Raw genomic sequence first — 17,969 nt, 5'->3', positions numbered from 1 at the left:
TTGTCACACTGGCATGTGTGAACACTAATGACCCAAGCCACTAGATCAAGTTGCACATTTCCTCAAATCAGTCCTATGACTGAAGCCTTAAAAAAAATTATGTCTAGTTAGCTGCTCTGAAGGAAACCTTGATATTGCTAAGCAAAACAAACCTTCCTCTAACAAAATAGCCATACCCTATTACTTGCCATTGCTAAATGATTGGAGGGAACTCGGAGGCAGAGTCTTAATTGATTTGCTCCTGCAGACAGAGTGCCTTGTGCTACAATAATCAGGTTCAGTAAATTGAAAATGTTGGTGACATCTTTAAAAGAAACTAGGGCTGTAAGATTCCATTCAGTGTATGTGAAGACTCGATCGAACATAAAAGGCTTTAAAGTCACAAGCTGTACTAGATGTTAGATTTGAATTCTCTTACGCTGTTTCCTCATAAACTTCAACAAACACTGTTATTCTTGCCCATAGCAATCAATTTAGATGTTGTATTCTACCAAAGTCAATAACTTTACCTATCTTCCAGAATCAAATGCTCCAAAAACTGTTTATTGACAGTTGAAGTGAAAAATATGTTTTTTAAAAAAGAGACACTTTTCTAACATCTTGAAATGAGCATTTTCACCTTGCTGAATTACTGATAAACATTAAGTGGTCCACACAAATAGTAAACCAAGGAAGGAGCAAAGCACAATAAATGCCCTTAACAGAGTTTGCATATACATTATTCAATTGGAATAACAGTGATGTACTGGTGCTGGTTAATAGATGGAGAAAAAAATGTCATGGGTGTTTTGATGATTGGAAAAAAAGGATGCATTCAGTTGTGTGTAAGAGTACTTCTGGATGTATTAAAACAAAACAATAAAATGATGTAAGTAGAAATTTACTTTAGTTATCCCAAGGACCCCAATATTTGGGCTGGAGGATGTAGAACCATTTCCTGTTCCAAGTAATCCTGCAATGATACAAGATATTCCTTCAGTGAAGATCCCTCTGGAAGTTAAAAGGAGCACGCAAGGTTACAGTTAGTTTTGTTCGTACATAGAGATAGAATTAAAACTTTACAATACACTTTTAAAAAATGCATTTGATAACCTAGTGAAGACTTTTGAACTCGTGTTGCTTAAATGTCACAAATATATATATCTGTCTTCTATTCTGGTAATCAATTTTTAGTATTGGGAAGTCTTGCATTCCCTTCAACCCATCCCCTCCCTCAGCAACCAGGAGTATTTAACACTCTCCACCCGAGCATGTAGGATCCAGCAACATCCTCAGTGGCAATGGGTAGAAGCTGCAGTACCTCCTTGGAAAGGAATGGCTATACACCTGGGCAGGCAATGTAAGCCTGAAACTGCTGGCACTCTCAAAATGACTTCCGTAGTTGTCCAACACAATTTGCATGCTTTGGCTTCAGAGAATGCAGCAAACATGCAGGGTAATCACTGGGATTTATCTTGCTGTAATGCAGACCCTAACATCATTTCTGTGTTCCTCAGGAATGCCAAGCTTGCACCATGGTTACCTGATGGTTGTAGCTTACTGGTATCTCCACTGGTCATCATGTTGTCCAACATTCTCCAACATTTCAGGATGTGCTTCATGGGCAGTGATTGCCTGCGCCCTCTGTCCAGAGGTTGGCATTGGCAAAGCACCAAGCTCATGCCACCATCTTGGCACATATAGGGATGATCTTGTAATATAGTTCTGTAATTCACTACTACACTTGGAGCTCACTGCTTTTTACATTGCAATCCCGCAGCCAAGGTGATTTGCCTGCAAGGATAGGCATCCATCTCATACTTCAGAATCAGGTCCACTCTGACCTCTTGGCTTACTTTAACACTCACTCACTGTGCATTTATTTGGATGCTCATACAGATCTCTGCCTTGCCTTTTAGCATATTTTCATTTCAATCAGAACATGCAGATTCACGCAGTTCTATCTTTCCTTGGTCAGAAAACACAGTAGGTCATCATCTTTGCCAGTCATGATCACTAAAGGCAGCAGACATGTTGCTACATGGCACCATGGTACATCAATGGCTTATGCCAACAAATAATATGGCAAATGCACTACTTGTGCTTAGGCAGGTGGGTTTTGTTCAGGCCAGGGAGTCTGTGCACCAAGAGTCAACAGGGGCTACCAGGTGTCATTGAGTTTGGTGGCCAAATTGAGAAGTCAGTTTTAGACAGCATGCTGGGATACAGATAGGTAAACCACTATGTAGGAGGCCAAATCAACAAGATGGGAGATGGTAGAGAATGGGTGGACATGAAGTACTGCATGGGTTGGTCATTTATGGTCACTATCACTCTGGCTTCAATGGTGGTGGGGGGGTGCATGATGGAGCAATGGGAAGGGGGAGACAGTACAGCACTATCTTGGGTATTAATGAATTGTAGATTTGGGCTGATGTGATAACATGGGAAGATGAACAGTTACATTTTGAAAAATATTGTCTGGCAGAAGCTCAAACCTGATGGGGCTGACAGGAAGAATAAGACAAAAAGGTTAAGAGGGATTGGTGTGAAGAGATGTGACATCATCTTCATTTTCAGGCTGAGCCTGCAACTCCGTCTCTGCAGCTGTGATGGCTTCCATCTCCATTTGAATCACAAAATGAAACACGGCTGCTAACGCAACCAGAGTGGGTCAATTCATATTTTTGGCAGCAGGAGTGGGATCCACTTGTGTGTGAAGTGAGGCCCATCAAGTAGCAATTGCCTTAATCAGTCACTTGTGCAGGCTGAGTAAAAGACATCTCTTTTCACAGATAACTTTATGTTTGCTTTATGGAGTGACCGTCTATGTCAGTTACAAAATAAAAACAAAAAAGAACTGCAGATGCTATAAATCAGAAATAAAAACAGAAGTTGCTGAAAACGTTCAGCAGGTCTGGCAGAACCTATTAAGGGAAATCAGAGTTAACATTTCAGGTCGAGAGGAAGGGTCACTGGACCCGAAACATTAACACTGATTTCTCTTCACAAATGCTGCCAGACCTGCTGGCTTTTTCCAGCAACTGGTTTTATATCAGTTACAAATCCTGTGCACAAGCAGTCCAGATCATGAAAGAAGCAAAATAATATGGATGTTGGAAATCAGAAATAGAAACAAAAATGGTACAGAAACTCAACAGGTCTGACCGCATCTATGAAGAAAAGGTGTGTTAATATTTTAAGTTTGCTGTGACTCATTTGTGCAATAAAGAGTCATTTCAAGCTCAAAACGTTAACCCTTTCCTTCTTCACAGATGCTACCAAATCAGCTGAGCTTCTCTAGCACTTTCCATTTCTAATCCAGACCATGATATTGATCAGAGCTGAAAATGTGTTGCTGGAAAAGCACAGCAGATCAGGCAGCATACAAGGAGCAGGAGAATCGATGTTTCGGGCATGAGCCCTTCTTCAGGAATGAGGAAAGTGTGTCAAGCTTGGGACACTTTCCTCATTCCTGAAGAAGGGATCATGCCCGATACGTCGATTCTCCTGCTCCTTGGATGCTGCCTGACCTGCTGCGCCTTTCCAGCAATACATTTTCAGCTCTGATCTCCAGCATCTGCATCCTCACTTTCTCCTACATGATATTGATCATTACAGATTAAATTTAGTAATCTCTACAAAGCAAAAATAATCATTGGCAATCTACAATCCATAATTCATAAACACGTGGCAAGGTCTTTTAGACTGCACAAGGTCCCAGAGCTGCTTTCCAAACACATTAAACTGTAAGTATTTCACAGCAGGCTATTAAATGGAATGCTGCCTTAGTTAAGAGAGGTAAAAATGTGTTAAGAAGATGTCATTGTCAAATTCTGCAAGTGTAATCTCCTAGTGTATGCGTGTGTAAAGGTTAGTGTGGCATACATCAAAATAAGGGTTTCTGTGCTAAAAAGATCCATGTGGAAGCATCCCATTACCATTCTTGTCAGAGGCCTCTATGCCCATACAGTGTATCAAGAACTATAGTAAACTGTCATTGGTGTGCACATTACAAAGGTTCTGTTTTGCTTCCCAAATTTCCCTCATCAGGTCATCAGAACCACTATTTAAGATTCCAGGCATAGTAGCTGTTTTTATTACTGTGACCACAGCAGTATGAACAGCCAGGAAACGTTGAGGAGAAACCCAAGTCCAGGACCAGGAGCAATCTACAACAGGTGCCAAACAGCCTCAAAAATGAAGAAATTATATAAGGTGGTCATAGAGTCAAAGAGTAAGAGAGATGAATAGCACGGAAACACCCTTCGGTCCAACATGTCCATGCTGACCAGATATCCCAACTTATCTAGCCCCAACTGCCAGCACCCGGCCTATATCCCTTCAAACCCTTCCTATTCATATACCCATCCAGATGCCTTTTAAATGTTACATTTGTACTAGCCTCCACCAATTTCTCTGGCAAATCATTCCATACACGTACCACCCTTTGCATGAAAAAGTTGCCCTTTAGGTCTCTTTTATATCTTTCCTCTCTCACCCTAAACCTATGCCCACTAGTTCTGGACTTCCCCACCCAGGGAAAAGACCTTGTCTATTTAGGCGAAAGTGAGGACTGCAGATGCTGGAGATCAGATCAAAATTAGAGTGGTGCTGAAAAAACAGAGCAGGATGAAGGGCTTTTGCCCGAAACATCGATTTTCCTGCTCCTCGGATGCTGACTGACCTGCTGTGCTTTTCCAGCACCACTCTAATCTTGACCCTTGTCGATTTACCGTATCCATGCCCCTCATGATTTTATAAACCTCTATAAGGTCACCCCTCAGTTTCCGACGCTCCAGAGAAAACTGCCCCAGCCTGTTCAGCCTCTCCCTGTAGCTCAAATCCTCCCATCCTGGCAACATCCTTGTAAATCTTTTCTGAACCCTTTCAAGTTTCACAACATCATTCCAATAGGAAGGAAACCAGAATCGCATGCAATATTCCAACAGTGGCCCAACCAATGTCCTGTACAGCTGTAACATGACCTCCCAACTCCTGTACTCTATACTCTAACCAATAAAGGGAAGCATACCTTACCGAACGCCTTGATGAAATCCATATACACCACATCAACCGGTTTACTCTCATCTACCTGTTTGGTCACCTTTCAAAGAACTCAATAAGGTTTGTGAGGCACGACCTACCCTTCACAAAACCGTGCTGACTATCCCTAATCAAATTATTCTTTTCCAGATGATTATAAATCCTATCTCTTATAACCTTTTCCAACACTTTACCAACAACTGAAGTAAGGCTCACTGGTCTATAATTACCAGGGTTGTCTCTACTCCTCTTCATGAACAGGGGAACAACATTTGCTATCCTCCAGTCTTCTGGCACTATTCCTGTAGACAATGACGATTTAAAGATCATTGCCAAAGGCTCGGCAATCTCCTCCTTGGCTTCCCAGAGGATCCTAGGATAAATCCCAACCGGCCCAGGGGACTTATCTATTTTCACACTCTGCAGGATTTCTAATACCTCTTCCTTGTGAACCTCAATCACACCTAGTCTAGTAGCCTGTATCTCAGTATTCTCCTCAACAACATTGTCATTTTCTAGAGTGAATACTATTGAAAAATAGTCATTTACTACTTCCGCTATCTCCTCTGACTCCACACTCAACTTCCCACTACTATCCTTGATTGGCCCTAATCTTACTCTTGTCATTCTTTTATTCTTTAAATACGTATAGAAAGCCTTAGGGTTTACCCTGATCCTATCCGCCAACAACTTCTCATGTCTCCTCCTGGCTCTTCTGAGTTCTTTCTTTAGGTCTTTCCTGGCTACCTTGCAACCCTCAAGTACCCGAACTGAGCCTTCACATCTCATCCTAACATAAGCCTTCTTCTTCCTCTTGACCAGAGATTCCACTTCCTTCATAAACCATGGCTCCTGCACTCTACAACTTCCTTCCTGCCTGACAGGTACATATTTATCTAGGACCCAGTAGCTTTTCCTTGAATAAGCTCCACATTTCTAATGTGCCCATCCCCTGTAATTTCCTTCCCCATCCTATGCTTCCTAAATCTTGCCTAATCGCATCGTAATTGCCTTTCCCCCAGCTGTAACTCTTGCCCAGTGGTATGCACTTATCCCTTTCTATCACTAAAGTAAACATAACAGAATTGTGATCGCTATCACCAAAGTGCTCACCTACTTCCAAGTCTAACACCTGGCTGGGCTCATTACCCAGTACCAAATCTAATGTGGCTTCGCCCCTTGTTGGCCTGTCCACATACTGTGTCAGGAAGCCCTCCTGCACACACTGGACAAAAACTGACCCATCTATAGTACTCGTACTATAGTGTTCCCAGTCAATATTTGGAAAGTTGAAGTCCGCTATGACAATTACCCTGTCTCTCTCACTCCTATCGAAAATCATCTTTGCTATCCTTTCCTCTACATCTCTGGAACTATTCGGAGGCCTATAGAAAACTCCCGACAGGGTGACCTCTCCTTTCCTGTTTCTAACTTCAGCCCATACTACCTCAGTTGACGATCCCCAAACATCCTTTCTGCAGCTGTAATACTGTCTTTGACCAACAATTCCACACCTCCCCCTCTTTTACCATCTTCTCTGTTCTTGCTGAAGCATCTAAATCCTGGAACCTGCAACAACCATTCCTGTCCCTGCTCTAACCATGTCTCCGAAATGGCCACAGCATCGAAGTCCCAGGTACCAACCCATGCTGCAAGTTCACCCACCTTATTCCGGATGCTCCTGGCGTTGAAGTAGATACACTTCAAACAAACGTCTTGCTTGCCGGTGCCATATTGCGTCCCTGAAACTTGATTATGGACCTCTCTACTCTCAACCTTTTCTATACTCGAACTACAATTTTGGTTCCCATCCCCCTGCTGGATTAGTTTAAACCCACCTCAATAGCCTTAGTGAATTCCCCCCCCCCCCCAGGAATGAGGGCTACCTTTTCCAACAATAGCAGTTACCCAATTTTTCCAAAAGCCCAAGATACAATGCAGCCCATCCTGCTGCCAGAGTCATTGAGGGACAGACAAAAGGCTTCTTCAAGCATATTTTCCATACTTGCCTAGGTCTTGGCGCTTCTCGCAAAGTTTGCCACATAATCCCAGCATCCCAGCATACTGTGCTCTGTATAATTGCAGCAGACAAGAAGGGGACATAATAGACAATGAGGAGCTGGGGGAGCAGCAGTAGTCTTTCAAGGAGGAAGATGGAAGCAATGATCAGGAGAAACATTACTTTCACCATGATAGAGCACAGCAGTGACTGATGCAACAAGCCAGCCAGGATATATTTAACAATCATTTCCACTGAAAGTTGGATCATTTATTTACAATAAATGTGTTGATGATAGAAAACAGCTTCTGGGGGCTCTATGTGTTCCTACCCTGATTGTGTGACAGTTTGCACCAGTGTCTCCTTGTAAGAAAGAAACAGCTGGAGTGAAGTCAAGGTCTTTCACTCCCCTAAGGCTTTACCTTTGATGCAGACCACCAATGGCTACAGTGACAAAGTGTAGGTCTGTATGTATTTCTGGCAGCCACTGAGCATTGTGCTGGACCTGGCTGTTCATGGCAGCCACCATCCTGTTCATGCAGACACAGAATGCTACACTGTACAGATAGCATTAGTAGGCTTCTCTATCTTCAATGCAGTTTCCTGACTGTCTCTGACAAACTTGTCAGTTGCTCCTATGGCTGTTTATACATTTGCACAAACTTATTAATGGCCAATACCATATGCGACCTGTGGTTGAGCAGGTGTCTCCAAATGCCAGCATCCTGGGTATTGGCCTCCCCTGACCAGCTGCCAACACATGATAGCATGTTCACCAGAATGGGTTTCTGACTCTAATCTAGTAAGGTGTCAGCATCTGAGCTGGTGAAGGGTGCAAGGGATAGCATTTCCAATACACTCTCTGATGTTGTAGCCAGAGGCACAGCTTTCTTCTGGGAAGATGGCACTTAAATGCTGCTGGTGCCTGCAGAGATGAAAGGGAATGAGTTGCGCAAATTGACTACACTTGAAAGCAGCACCAAATATCATAATGAGTCATATTTCATTGACAGGATATCGAGATCTCAATCATTTCCTGCTGATTCAAGTACTCTACTCATTTGGAGTGACCAGAAAAATGTGGACCATGTCATCACCAGTTTTTGCCCTTTCTGCAAAATTGTAAATATATTTTCTCTTGCAATGAGACAAAAGGAGAGATTGAATGAGATGAAATGGCTAACACAGCTGTCAATATAGGTGCAGGAGAGGTGTTGATGTTTTCCAAGTGAAAACATATTACAGAGATTGGGAAGGCAGGTGTCTGGAAGTTGAGAGCCATTGAGGGAAGATGCATACAGGGGGAGAGTGATAAACCACACACTTTGGTGGATGTGGATGTAATAGCAAAGTTAGAAACAGTATAAATGGGCAGAAAGATGTTGTGACATTCACTTTTGTGGAGGAGTGCCGACTGTCACTTATCTACTTCTTATGTTGCTGGACTTTCATCTGGACTATGGAAATAGCATGGCCCTAGGGTTACGGTCTGGTACTGTGGGCTCTTCTGTAAGTCTGGAGGAAAGAGAATAGCCGTTCCCACCATCAGTGGGGTGCTAATTTACCTCAATCAGTTATATCACTGGAGATCCTCACATATTGGGACTATGAATATTGGCTTGCAGCATTTCAAATGGTGTATAGTTCAAGTTTAAATATATCACCAGCAAAATCAAAAGGTCCCAGCACCAGAAGTACATCCATTGCTGTCGAGCGCACAATATTGTGAGAACGGTGACATGGGGGTGTGGTGCATCTCTCATGTGGTGACAACTTTAAGATTATGTGAGTAAACACACTGGAGCTTGCAGAGAGAAATCCTCCTTGAAACGTCCCAATTCAGCCCGTATGATTTACTAGTGACATCAACAGTCAAGTGCCAGACTCCAAGAAGAGACAGAGAGAGAAAGACAGAAAATCAGTAGTCTATAACAGTAACAGTCCATTCTAATCCCAATCTCCAATGCATTATCATAGCCTCACAAGTTACACTACTTTGGATGCAGATTCAAGTTCCTTTTAAATAGGAGTTGAGATTTGCCACTCCAACCATTAAGTGGCATTGAATTTAAGACATCCACTACCCTGTGAGTGAAAATGCTATTCCTGTTATCCCTGCTAATCTTCCTCTACCAATCACCCTAAAATTGGTTCTCCTTGGCAATTGACCTCTAAAAGGGGAAAATAGGTCTTCCCTCTTCACTCTATCCAAAGCCCTTATTATTTGATACATATCAATTAGATAACACAGAGAGACTGAGAGAAGGAGACAGAAAACATATAAATATCAGCAATACACCTGTACTTCACTCAATCTAGTCTACTGCATTCATATCATCATATAGCAGGGAAACAGATCCTTGGTACAACTCTTCCATGCCAACCAAGTTTCCCAAGTTAAACTAGTCCCACTTTCCTATGTTTTTCGCAGTTCATAATGTAGAGTCCTCTACTTTGGAGTGTTGAAACAGAGGCTGGGTGATTGCTTTGCGAAGCACCAACACTCTGTCTGCAAAAATGCACCTGAGCTTCTAGTGGCCAGCACTTTAATGTATTCCCTGGCTAACATTTCTATCACAGACCTGTTGCAATGTTACAACGAGCTTCAGCGCAAACTCGAAGAACAGCATTTCAATTTCCGCTGAGAGACCCTACAGCCTCGAGAACTCTAATTGAGTTCAATAACTTTGGAGCCTGATTCCAACCTTTCATGTTTTTTTTACCCACCCCACACCAACTCCTGTTATGACATGGGGTGGTTTTTAGCACAGTCATGTATTCCCATGTACTCCCAGGCCTATTATCACGTGATATGGATTGCATTCAGTACTGCCAACCCATTTTCTCACTGCTGTGGTTCTGTTCGCCGAGCTGGAAGTTTTTGTTGCAAACGTTTCGTCCCCTGTCTAGGTGACATCCTCAGTGTTTGGGAGCCTCCTGTGAAGTGCTTCTGTGGTGTTTCCTCCGGCATTTATAGTGGCCTGTCCCTGCCGCTTCCGGTTGTCAGTTTCAGCTGTCCGCTGTAGTGGCCGGTATATTGGGTCCAGGTCTATGTGTTTGTTGATGGCGTTTGTGGATGAGTGCCAAGCTTCTAGGAATTCCCTGGCTGTTCTTTGTTTGGCTTGCCCTATAATGATAGTGTTGTCCCAGTCAAATTCATGTTGCTTGTCGTCTGTGTGTGTGGCTACTAGGGATAGCTGGTCGTGTCGTTTCATGGCTAGTTGATGTTCGTGGATGTGGATCGTTAGCTGTCTTCCTGTTTGTCCTATATAGTGTTTTGTGCAGTCCTTGCATGGGATTTTGTACACTACATTAGTTTTGCTCATGCTGGGTATCGGGTCCTTCATTTTGGTGAGTTGTTGTCTGAGAGTGGCTGTTGGTTTGTGTGCTGTTATAAGTCCTAGTGGTCGCAGTAGTCTGGCTGTCATTTCAGAGATGTTCTTTATGTATGGTAGTGTGGCTAGTCCTTTGGGTTGCGGCATGTCCTCGTTCTGTTGTCTCTCCCTTAGGCATCTGTTGATGAAATTGCGAGGATATCCGTTTTTTGCGAATACCTTGTATAGGTGTTCCTCTTCCTCTTTTTGCAGTTCTGGTGTGCTGCAGTGTGTTATGGCCCTTTTGAATAGTGTCTTGATGCAACTTCGTTTGTGTGTATGAAAGCAACCACCCCAATACACATTAACTCTGCTTTCTTTCCACAGATCCTGCCAGACCTGTTGTGCTTCTCCAGCAATTTCTATTCTTGTATATCTCCTCCATACTCTCAAGAACAATGAAGACCTTTGTGTAATGTGGTAATGATAACTGTATACAAAGCTCAAACTGTTGCCTAACCAGTGTCTTATATAGTTCCAGCATTATATCCCTACTTTTGTATTCAAATCCTGTCTAATGAAAGAAAGCAACTCACATGCTGTCTTTACCACCTTATCTAACTGCTCTGTTACCTTCAGGGACCTATGGTCACGCATTCCAAGGTCTCTCACTTTGTCTATCCCTCTCAATACTTGCCTGTTTATTATATATCCTCGTGCTTTGTTTGCACTCGCTGAATACATAATGTTGCATTTTCCAGACAAATTCCATTTGCCACTTTCCTGCCCAAGTAACCATTAATGTCAACTGCAGTCAATAGCCATCCCTTCATTATGAAATACATGGACAATTTTTGTTGCATCCACAAATTTACCACCAATATTTCTTACATAGAGGCCTAAATCATGAACATATCATAAACAGTAAGGGGTACACATGATATTCCTGAGGAATACGACTGGAAACAACTTGCCATTGACCATTACCTATTGTTTCCACTCACTGAGCCAATTTTGGATTCAGCTCATCACATTTGCCTATGTCCCAGAAGCAATATTTTTTCTAACTATTCTGCTATGTGGAACCTTGTCAAATGCCTCACTAAAATCCATGCAGACAATATCCACAACACTACTCTGATTGAACTCCTGGCTATGAAATTTTTTTTGAGAAAATAAGACACTACTGTCCCTTGACAAAACCATGTTAGCTAATGCATGCCCAAATAAGAGTTAATTCTATCATTATTTATTCCAAATTCTGTCCACCACAGATGGAATTCTTTCCTATGAAGAGCTTATGCTCGAAACATTGACTTTTCTGTTCCACGGATGTTGCCTGACCTGTTGTGCTTTTCCAGCACCACACTCTTTGACTCTGATCTCCAGCATCTGCAATCCTCACTTTCTTCCTGTCCACCACAGAGATCAGACTCAGACTATAACTATCTAGCCTAAGCTTTGCACCATTTCTTTGTGGGATCATGTCTACACTGCGCCTGATGAATCCATTTTGAAAGCCTGTTATTGAGTTATAACTGACTTACCTTCAAATAGATACATTTAGACAATTCTTGCCAGATCATCACTCAGCTTTGTAAAATTTGCCTTTCCTCAATTTAGAACCTTTACTCGTGTTCCATTTTACCTTCCCTCTCTGTAATAATGCTAAATCATGGTGGCTCAGTGGCTAGAACTGCTGCCTCACAGTACCAGGGTCCCAGGTTCGATTCCAGCCTTGAGGTGACTGACTGTGTGGAGTTTGCACACTCTCCCTGTGTCTGCGTGGGTTTCCTCCAGGTGCTTCAATTTCCTCCCACAGTTCAAAGATGTGCAGGTTAGGTGAATTGGCCATGTTAAATTGCCCATAGTGTTAGCTGCATTAGTCAGAGGGAAATGGGTTACTCTTCAGAAGGTCGGTGTGGACAGGTTGGGCTGAAGGGCCTGTGTCCACACTGTATGGAATCTAATCAAATTCAACTGTTATGATCAGTACATCTAAAATGGTTACTACTTCATATACCTGGCAAGCTTTACTTTCTCAGACTAAATCAAGAGTTGTACCCTTTTTCATTGGACTGGTTGAAAATGTTTTGTAAAAATGTTCAAAAATATTGTATCTGCGTGGCTGTCTCATTGCTTGTTGATATCCAATTTTTAATTGGTTAGTTGAAATCTATTGTTTTGCACTTGTAAATCTGCCTGCATTGCTCTGGGTCCAGCTTTAATTGTTGAAGATTTGCCTTATGGTTTGAAATGAAACTCTATTTATTAAGAAATCGATAAAGGAGATAAGGTGGGGATATGATGACCCACTTCTTGATTTTCTTATTCGAGTTTTTCTGGGCACTATCCCATTTATAGGAAAGTTTGGTTTGTTTGCTGAAGTAAGTATCTTTTTAAATACTAAAATCTGAAATGAATAAAAGTTTCTATGTTCAGAACAAGTTGTGTTTAATGTGTAGCTTCATTTGAAGAAATGAAAGTGAGCACTGGATTTATGAGACATTATTATCTGACTCACTTGATTGTTCTCTTTGATAAAGCAACTGTGAACGTCAATAAAGGCAGCTTGGGTTTTGAAAGTTTGTGAAATACAAATTGGCTGGCATGGTTCTACTGATAAAGCTCTGTCATGTCTACATATGAGCATAAGACTTGAGAGCAGGATTAGGCCATTTGATTTCATTGTAAGACACTTTGAAGTTGTGAAAGGGGATTTATAAATTCATGTTTCGCTGTCTTTTCCACGGGTATTCAACAGTAGAACTGCTGCATTTATTGGATTTGTATTCATGATCTGGACATGGTTTGCAAGGGATTATTTCAAAGTTTGCAGATGACATGAACCTTAGAAATGTAGTGAAATGTGAGGATAGTAAGTTACTTCAGGAGGACATGGGCCACTAGAACAGCTTAATAATACTTAATGCAGAAAAGTGTGAAATGAAGCATTTTGGTAGAAAGACTGAGAGGGGCACAATAAACTAAATGGTAAAAATTTAAAGGGGATGCAGAGAAACAAACCATTAAAGACGGCAAGGCAAATAAAGAAAGATGTTAAGGCTACAGGATCCTTGGCATTATTAAGGCTAGGGGATGACCAACTAGAACTAAATCATGCATGAGGGAGTTTGGTTGTGCAGAGAAACTGGAAAGGCTGGGATTTCTCTTTTTGCAGTAAGTTTAAGGAGGGATTTCATCAATTTTGATGTGGAAGGGAAGAAAATGTTTTCGATGACAGAAAGGGCAGTAAAAGAAGGGATAGATTTTATTTAAAGCTCAGGGAAAGTAATTATGTGCATAATTGTTTAGCTATAGAATGCATTGCCTGAAAAGGGTGTTTCGGGCATAAGCTGATTCCTGATGAGTGCATAAATGACAGTAGGGTGGGCCTGTATTCATTGGAATTTAGAAGAAAGTAGGGGCTACCTTATTGTGTCATCCAGAATTCTTAGGGGACTTGACAGGGTAGATGCAGAAAGTGGGACAGTCTAGGACCAAAGGGCATAATCTGAGTCAACTTGGGCAGGGGGACAACTGATTATCATATCAGTTGTCATCTCATTGAATGGTACAGCAGGACGAGAAAGGCAATTTATTACCTATATGGAGAGAAACCTCAAAGTGCTTCAGTACAGAGAGATCTGGGTGTTCTTATGCATGTATCACAGAAAACTGGTCTGCAGGTACAGCTGGTAATAAGGAAAACAAATGGAAATTTGACATTTATTGCTAAAAGAGTAGAGTACTAAATTAGGGAAGTGTTGCTCCAACCATTCTTGGCATTAGTGTGACTGCACCTGGAATATTGTGTACAAATTTGGTCCCCTTACTTGAAGACGGATGTGGTTCAGAAAAGGTTCACTGGATTGATTTCAGAGATGAAGGTTTGTCTAATGAGAAGAGAATGAAAAACTTAGGTCAATACTCACTGGAGTTTAGGGGAATGAGAAGAGACCTATTATAAGTGGTGGCCTGGAGGGTCAGTGGTTAGCACTGCTGTTTCACAGTGCCAGGGACCCAGGTTTGATTCCAGCCTCAGGCAACTGTCTGTGTGGATTTTGCATATTCTCCTAGTGACTGTGTGGATTTCCTCTGGGAGCTCCAGTTTCCTCCCACAGTCCAAAAGATGTGCAGGTTATGTAAATTGGCCAAGTTAAATTGCCCATGGTGTTCAGGGATATGAGGGCTTGGTGCAATAGTCAGGGGAACGGTTGAGTAAGAGGGTAGGGGAATGGATCTGGGTGAGATACTTTTTAGAGGGTAGTTGTGGACTTGTTGGACTGAATGACTTGTTTCCACGCTGTTGGGATTCTATGATTTAAATATGTTTACTCCTCTAACACTCTCTACTTGGGGTCTCTGGGACATGCTTGGTAGTGTGGCTGTCCCTTTTCTGTTTCTGAGCTCAACTTATATGACTTTATTCAGTCCTTTATTCAGTACATCATTCTCCTCACAGCTGTAATTGATTTTTTAACCAATAATGCTGTACCCCAAAAGGTTCTTGCAGTGCAGTGGTACTGTCCCTACCTCTGAACCAGAAGGCCAGGGTTCAAGTCCTAACTGCTGCAGCAATGCATAATAAAGTCTTTAATCAGGAAGAAAGTGAGAACTGCAGATGTTGGAGATCAGAATCGAGAGTGTGGTACTGGAAAGTCATAGCAGGTCAAGCAGCATCCGAGGAGCAGAAGAATCGACGTTTCAGGCATAAGCCCTTCATCAGAAATCAGCTTATGCCTAAAACATCGATTCTCCTGCTCTTTGAATGCTGCCTGACCTGCTGTGTCTTTCCAGAACCACATGCTTGACACTAACATCTTTAAACAGGTTGTTTTGAATATGCTATGTCTTCATATCCCCTTCTCCGTCTTTCTTGAAAACTCTATATCTAGGAATGTTGAGCTGCTATTCTTGTGCCACTTTAAACCAAGCTTCCACTATAACAATAATTTCATGCTGCTATGTCTCTATATATGCCCTCAGCTCATCAGCTCTACTTGCTATATTTTTTTGTATTTATACATATAACTTTTAATGCTGCCAAATTCTTATATTTTACATGTTTTTAACTGTCTGCTTCCTTGCTCATTCAGTCACTCTCTAAAATTTCTGCCTTCCATTTTCTGATCTGAATTTGCCTTCAGATTCTCATCTCCTGCCAATTTATTTTAAACCCTCCCCAATAACACTCACAAATCTCCCTACAAGGAATTTTATCACTGCCTTGTTCAGTTGTTGCCCATCAAGTTTGTACAAGTCCCACCCTCCACATAACCAATCCTAGTCCATAGAAAACTGTTCGGAGTGGGTAACAGATTTCTGTGAAAGTGAGGACTGCAGATGCTGGAGATCAAAGTCGAGAGTGTGGTGCTGGAAAAGCACAGCCGGTCAGGCAGCATCCGAGGAGCAGGAGAATCGACATTTTGGGCAAAAGCCCTTCATGAGGAAGGAGGCTTGTAAGCCAGGGGGGTGGAAAGATAAATGGGAGGGGGGTGGGACTGGGGGCCCTTTATCTCTCCACCCCCTTGGCTCACTAGCCTCATTCCTGATGAAGGGCTTTTGCACAAAACATCAATTCTCCTGCTCCTCAGATGCTGCCTGACCGACTGTGCTTTTCCAGCACCACACTCTTGACTTTGATCTCCAGCATCTGCAGTCCTCACTTTCACAGAAATCTGTTACCCACCTTCCGACATCAGCTTTCCAGCCACATGGAAATCTTTCATTTTAATTCTAATTAACATGTGAAACTGGAAGCAATACTGAGCATACTGCTTTAGAGGTCCTGCCTTTCAATCTCTCACTTATCTAAGTGGGCGGCACAGTGGTTAGCACTGCTGCCTCACAGCGCTAGAGACTCGGTTTCAATTCCCGCCTCAGGCAACTGTCTGTGTGGAATTTGCACATTCTCCCTGTGTCTGTATGGGTTTCCTCCGGGTGCTCTGGTTTCCTCCCACAGTCCAAAATTGTGCAGGTTATGTGATTTGGCCATGCTAAATTGCCAGTAGCCTTAGGTGAAGGGGTAAACATAGGGGTCTGGGTGGGTTGCTCTTAGAAGGGTCGGTGTGGACTTGTTGGGCCGAGGGCCTGTTTCCACACTGTAAGTAATCTAATCTAATCTATCTCCCTGAAATCTGCTTTCAGGATCTTATCATCATTCTTACCCACGTTGTTTGTACCAATGTAACCACTGACTGAGCAATCTCCCCCACAAGACTGTCCTATTGCCACCCTAATATCCTTACCCTGCTATCGCGGAGGCAACATACTGCCCTGGAACCTCTATGCCACTGATTTGTTTCTGGCTAGTCTCCTGCGAAACCATCACTCTCACCAGAATCAGAAAACCAATTAACAAGCAATATAGACTCAGTGGACTCCAGCATTACCTGCCCAATTTTCATAGACTGCCTGGTGATCACTCAATCCACAGTCCTTTGTCACGCAAATGCATAAACATGATGACTTCAGTTGCTGGTTAAGTTCTGAACCCAGAGCTGGAGTCTGCACAGCCAATGACACTTCTTGCCGATGCATTCATTGGGAACACAACGCATACCTGTGACTTCACACATACCACAGTATGAATACTCCACTTGGTCAAGTTGACATGCCATCCCATAACTTTATGGGCTATTTATTATAATTAGAGTCACAAATACCTTAACAGTACTCACTAATCAGCATGCCCCCCCTCCCCCCATATGGAAGTAAGAGCCAATTACAGGAGGATGAACAAAGTGAAGAGAGAAGGACCACTCCCCACTCCTTAGAAATCTCCCTCTAACTCACCAAATTCTCACTTTACTCTTCACATAACCAAAATAGCACTCTGTATAGACAAAGTGTCGTGGAGAGCGCCTCGATAACTGCTAAATTAAAGAAAACAATCCTTGTTTTAGATATAAACTAACCTTCAGAATCTCGCATTCTCTAGCTCAAAGTAGAGTTCTGAAGAGACATCCAAATAGGATCCAAAGTGGAACTGAACCTCAAACCTGGCCAAAGAAGAATGGGACACCTTGTGTTTCCATTAGGTCCTCATCCTTTTCAGGTCAGCAGGAAGGCACAAGTGTCCCTTGCAAGAAATGAAGAATGGCTACTTTCTACTTATGGCAGCTCCATGCTGTGTAGTCAATGTACAGACAGTGAATGCTTAGTTCTTTAACTGGTGAAACCAATGCCACCTGTAATTGCAATGAGAGATACAGTGTCCTGCATTTGTACAGGAGCCCTGCTGCATTCCAAAGGTTTCCTGAAGGTGCCAAGAGCTCCCAAGCCACTGGGCATCAAAGGCCCATAAATTTCCTCCAAAACAACTGGCAGCAAAGAGGGAATAGCAAGGAGCAGCCCATAGGAAAACAATTTAAGAAATACACCAGATGCATTTTGGCCTCACAGATGATGGAAGAATTCATAATTCTTTGCTTGTGTTAGATTGATTTAAGCAATGGTCTTCATTGTTGGGGCTGATCAGAGTGCATGTTCATCTTTACCACATTGCAAAAAAGCACCAGATACGGATTTATGGAAGAGGTAAGCAGCTTTAGTTTGGCTAAGTGGTGAATCGATTTGGCAATTAGTTGCAATGCTAAAGACCAGTTAAAGTGAGTGAGGCTAAGTGC

The 17,969-nt window shown here is 42.4% G+C and overlaps 1 protein-coding gene across 4 annotated transcripts in view; it reads right to left on the bottom strand.

Moving 5' to 3' along the window:
* Nucleotides 1-17,969, bottom strand: part of slc23a1 (solute carrier family 23 member 1) — a 128,068-nt gene that overhangs the window by 24,566 nt on the left and 85,533 nt on the right. For all 4 annotated transcript variants that reach the window (XM_043703707.2, XM_043703706.2, XM_043703709.2 and 1 more), the window contains one exon: nucleotides 885-990. In XM_043703707.2, the coding sequence (XP_043559642.1) occupies nucleotides 885-990 (106 nt within the window). The remainder of the gene's footprint in view (nucleotides 1-884; nucleotides 991-17,969) is intronic.

Source organism: Chiloscyllium plagiosum, unplaced genomic scaffold, assembly GCF_037043375.1.
Source record: "Chiloscyllium plagiosum isolate Xiang-an unplaced genomic scaffold, Cpla_swu_hap1 HiC_scaffold_16, whole genome shotgun sequence".
Lineage (NCBI taxonomy): Eukaryota > Metazoa > Chordata > Chondrichthyes > Orectolobiformes > Hemiscylliidae > Chiloscyllium > Chiloscyllium plagiosum.
Note: the sequence above shows the minus strand (reverse complement) of the source record. Positions and strands in the feature narration are given on the sequence as shown.